Source organism: Haliotis cracherodii, unplaced genomic scaffold (genome assembly GCF_022045235.1).
Source record: "Haliotis cracherodii isolate W230 unplaced genomic scaffold, xgHalCrac1.p SCAF_6, whole genome shotgun sequence".
NCBI classification, from domain to species: Eukaryota; Metazoa; Mollusca; class Gastropoda; order Lepetellida; family Haliotidae; genus Haliotis; species Haliotis cracherodii.
This window is the reverse complement of record NW_027266319.1, coordinates 26,470,838-26,474,630: the sequence shown is the minus strand read 5'-3', so window position 1 is coordinate 26,474,630 and position 3,793 is coordinate 26,470,838. Positions and strand designations below refer to the sequence as shown.

The window sequence follows — 3,793 nt, the reverse complement described above, 5'->3', positions numbered from 1 at the left end:
GACCTCTGACCAATGTTGTCAAACAGTCGCCACTGACACAGACAAATATATGTGTTTGTTTTGTAACACCCTGAAGGTTAGATTAGGTATTTTATCATGCTTTACTGTTCACTGAGACAAATACGACTACCTTGGTTCTTGTGCGATCCTAATTTCATTGAAATTATTTTGTCGCTTATATCAACGAGTTCTAAAAATAGAATATCACGTGCGATATGTTTTCATGCGATTTGTATAAGCTCCGCACAGTGCATGTTGTGCTTTAAGTTTTGTAAATTAGAACGGATGAACATCAGACAACGTAGTTTAGAGTTTTCGCGTACCTGTTGATCGAAGTTCACCGATACCAAGGTATATACTCACCTGTCCATCTACATAGATGGAGGAGAAAGTATCAACTATACCAACCAATCTGTATACTAATCACAGTTTCTAATGTCAGGTACCAATATATGCGGTCAGACCGACCGACTGATGATTGTCACTTTAAGTGTTTTTTGGACTTTGATCTTTAGACATACTTTGAGGGACAACTTTTCAAGAGAAAAAAACCCCTAGATCTGTATTTGTTGTATTGTTGTACACAGACATCTGTTGTAAATAATTGTAGCTATGTACACTTTTTCTATTTGACAGCCTGAGGTCAATCACTATTATAAAAATGGAGAAAAGTTGCAAAAGCTAGAGAACATATCTATGACATTGGTGCGATTTCACTCCTAAGTAAATATATGCAAGCATTCAATTAAATAGTCACAGACAGAAGTGATGTGGATCATGTCTTGATAGTCGGCTCATTGCAACCTGGCAGGTGCCGTACCTTTTACACTGTAATGCTGTAAGATATATGTCTGAAAGTAGCATTTAAGGGTCCATAATCTGAGTATATTATTCAAATATTTTTTCTCATTAAAAAAACAAATTTCAATATGTGATATCTGTTGACTGTTGGCTTTAAATTTGAGTTATTCCCTTAATTAATTGGGCAATTGTTGCCATTTAAGAGAAACTTCTCTTTAAAGCTACTCACTCATTCTTTTTTTTCTCCAGACAGTGAGAACATTGTCAACATGCCTGAGGCACTGCCTCGGTGGGCCAGGACAAGCCTGGGAGCAGCGGCTGGCTGTGCGCTGCTGATGTCGATGTACCTTATGTTCAGCACTCGTAAGAAGAAGTCCAGGACTAATATAGTTGTCTTCAGTCGTTATCCAACACCTGGTGCCACCAAGACAAGACTGATGTCAGAACTGGGGCCAAGTGGGGCAGCGAGAGCTCAGCGATATATGGTAAGTCATTCTATCAAGTATAAAGTGAATTATTTAGAGATTTTGCCATGACAAAACATTTTTGGGGGGATTGGTGAAATTAATGTTTTTGGTTAACGAGAATGACCGCCAAAAAAAACAACTGAAATTAGAAAAAAATAAAATGAACTGTGACAAAAACAACTGAGCTGGTTCTGTCTTATAGTTGGGTAAAATGAAAAACACAAGGTTTTATCGTCACTTTTCTTGAGAAATGCTGATTAACGTATAAAAATCCATGTAACAAAAAGCCCAATAAATTATCTTTTGGAATTGTTTCACAAATCATACTTCTATGATGGTGTCACCTATGAAATTGTTTTTCATTCATTAGTAGCATTAGTAGCAGTACAAACCTGGAAATTAGAATTTAGAAACAATAATTTCTGACCACCTACATTGAATATTAGGCCAAACCATCTTTAAACCAATTAATGAATAATGGAAGCCTGAAAGAAAAGTGGACAAGAATTCCAAGGTTTAGTTCTACTCTGCACGATAATACATTACTGTTATGATGCCACACTGCTCATTGTGAGCAGAAAAGTGCCAAATTTAAAGCTCTCTTCTGATGTCTTCCAAACTTGTAATATCCTCTTTCAGTTGACTTTTATCAATTTTTCTGCTCAAAATGTGTTGCCACACTTCTTTTGAATATTGTTGCAATCTCATTAAAATCAGATCTTAGTTCTCGCTGCCGCTAAACAAAGATCTGAGGACATCCCATTACAGGTCACGTCAGACCGACCTTTCGCGGACTCTGACCGACCAGTGGAATTACTGACAAGAAGTATACATTAGCCAATCAGAAGGCAGCTTTCTCGTGCTTTACGGCACTAATTCCAATCGGCGACTACGCTTTAAAAATTTGAAACCTGAACAAAAGAACATTCTTGAATGGCTAATATATGGTCGAGATTGTATAGATTCAGTCGTTAATCCCGTAACTATCGCTCTGAATACCCCATTTTAAAGTTTTCGAGGCTGCATGATGAGAAGTCACATTGCGACTGTCATTTTCATGTTCTGGTAAGCGACGCTCTGATTGGTCGGATGAAAGGTCGTTCTGACGTGACCCCTAATGGGATGTCCTCAGATCTTTGTTTAGCGGTAGCGAGAACTAAGATCAGATTTTAATGAGATTGAATATTGTTGTTACCACAAGTCACTTTCATGATCTGGTAAGCGACGCTCTCATTGGTTGGATGAAAGGTCGTTCTGACTTCACCCTTTATGGGATGTCCTCAGATCTTTGTTAAGGGATAGCGAGAACTAAGATCTGATTTTAATGAGATTTCAAGTAGTTTGAGTTTCAATGACATTGAAACACTACTTCTCAATTTCTGAATAAAAAGCTATCTTGTTGTGAACTTGTGAATGGATTAAATAAAATGCTCTCCCCCTTTTAAAATTTCCTAAGCACCTGGGTCTCATTACCAGTGATTACAGAGAATATGGTATCCTTTGGCGATAATGAGAATAAGTTTCTCCTGAACAGTCACTTCTGGTGTTGTTGTATGGCCTAGTTTTTTTTCCCAATTGTTCAGCAATCAGATCTGATGTCCTCTTTTCATAATGACGGTAGAAATTAATGGACTTTGATGAAAGAATTGTCAAACCATTCTCTTTCAGAGCGAGCACCTCTTTAGTGAACTGACAAAGTTCCAATCAAATGGTGACTCCCCAGCGCCCCATGTGACTGTCTCTTACAGCGGAGCCACAGAGCCTCAGATGGACCGATGGCTGCAGCGGAGATTTGCCAAGATGGATGTCTCATGGTCTCCCCAAATGCCGGGTCTGTGTCTTGGCGAGAAGCTGGCATACGCTTTCCGTGAGAGCTTCTCACAGAACCACACTTACACCATTGTTATTGGTAGGTTACTTGAGAATATTTGGGCAGAGTTAGCCTAGTGGTCCATAGTATGGGTGAAATGATACATCAGTGCACCGGTGCATCATGAGTTTTTATGTGACAATACATGATGTGTATTGATACAAAACGATACACTTGCTAAATAAGTTACTTACCGCTCATTTAGTGACCCCCACCCCAGCATTTTTGTCAATCAAATATGGCAAAATGTGTTGAAATTAACTTTTCAAATTCATGCCTAAAAATAGCCACTAGAAACTTGTCTACTGCTAGCTTTTCCTTTGGAACCTAGACTGAAATATTTGAAGGCAAGAAGTTTCCACATGATTGGACATAAACTGCGTATCATGATATATAATGTCCTGTGACCTATGTATCATGATATATAATGTCCTGTGACCTATGTATCATGATATATAATGTCCTGTGACCTATGTATCATGATATATAATGTCCTGTGTTCTGTGTATCATGATATATAATGTCCTGTGACCTGTGTATGATGATATATAATGTCCTGTGACCTGTGTATCATGATATATAATGTCCTGTGACCTGTGTATCATGATGTTGTTGTATCGTTCCACCCCTAATCCATGGTGAGTTGATCTGTACC

General features: G+C 38.3%; 1 protein-coding gene across 1 annotated transcript in view; it reads left to right on the top strand.

Annotated features, from left to right (window-relative positions):
• Positions 1-353: 353 nt before the first annotated feature.
• Positions 354-3,793, top strand: part of LOC139445858 (uncharacterized) — a 38,263-nt gene continuing 34,823 nt past the window's right edge. The window contains exons 1-3 of the mRNA XM_071227087.1: positions 354-442; positions 1,051-1,286; positions 2,937-3,177. Coding sequence (XP_071083188.1) covers positions 436-442; positions 1,051-1,286; positions 2,937-3,177 — 484 coding nt within the window. The 5' untranslated portion in view covers positions 354-435. The remainder of the gene's footprint in view (positions 443-1,050; positions 1,287-2,936; positions 3,178-3,793) is intronic.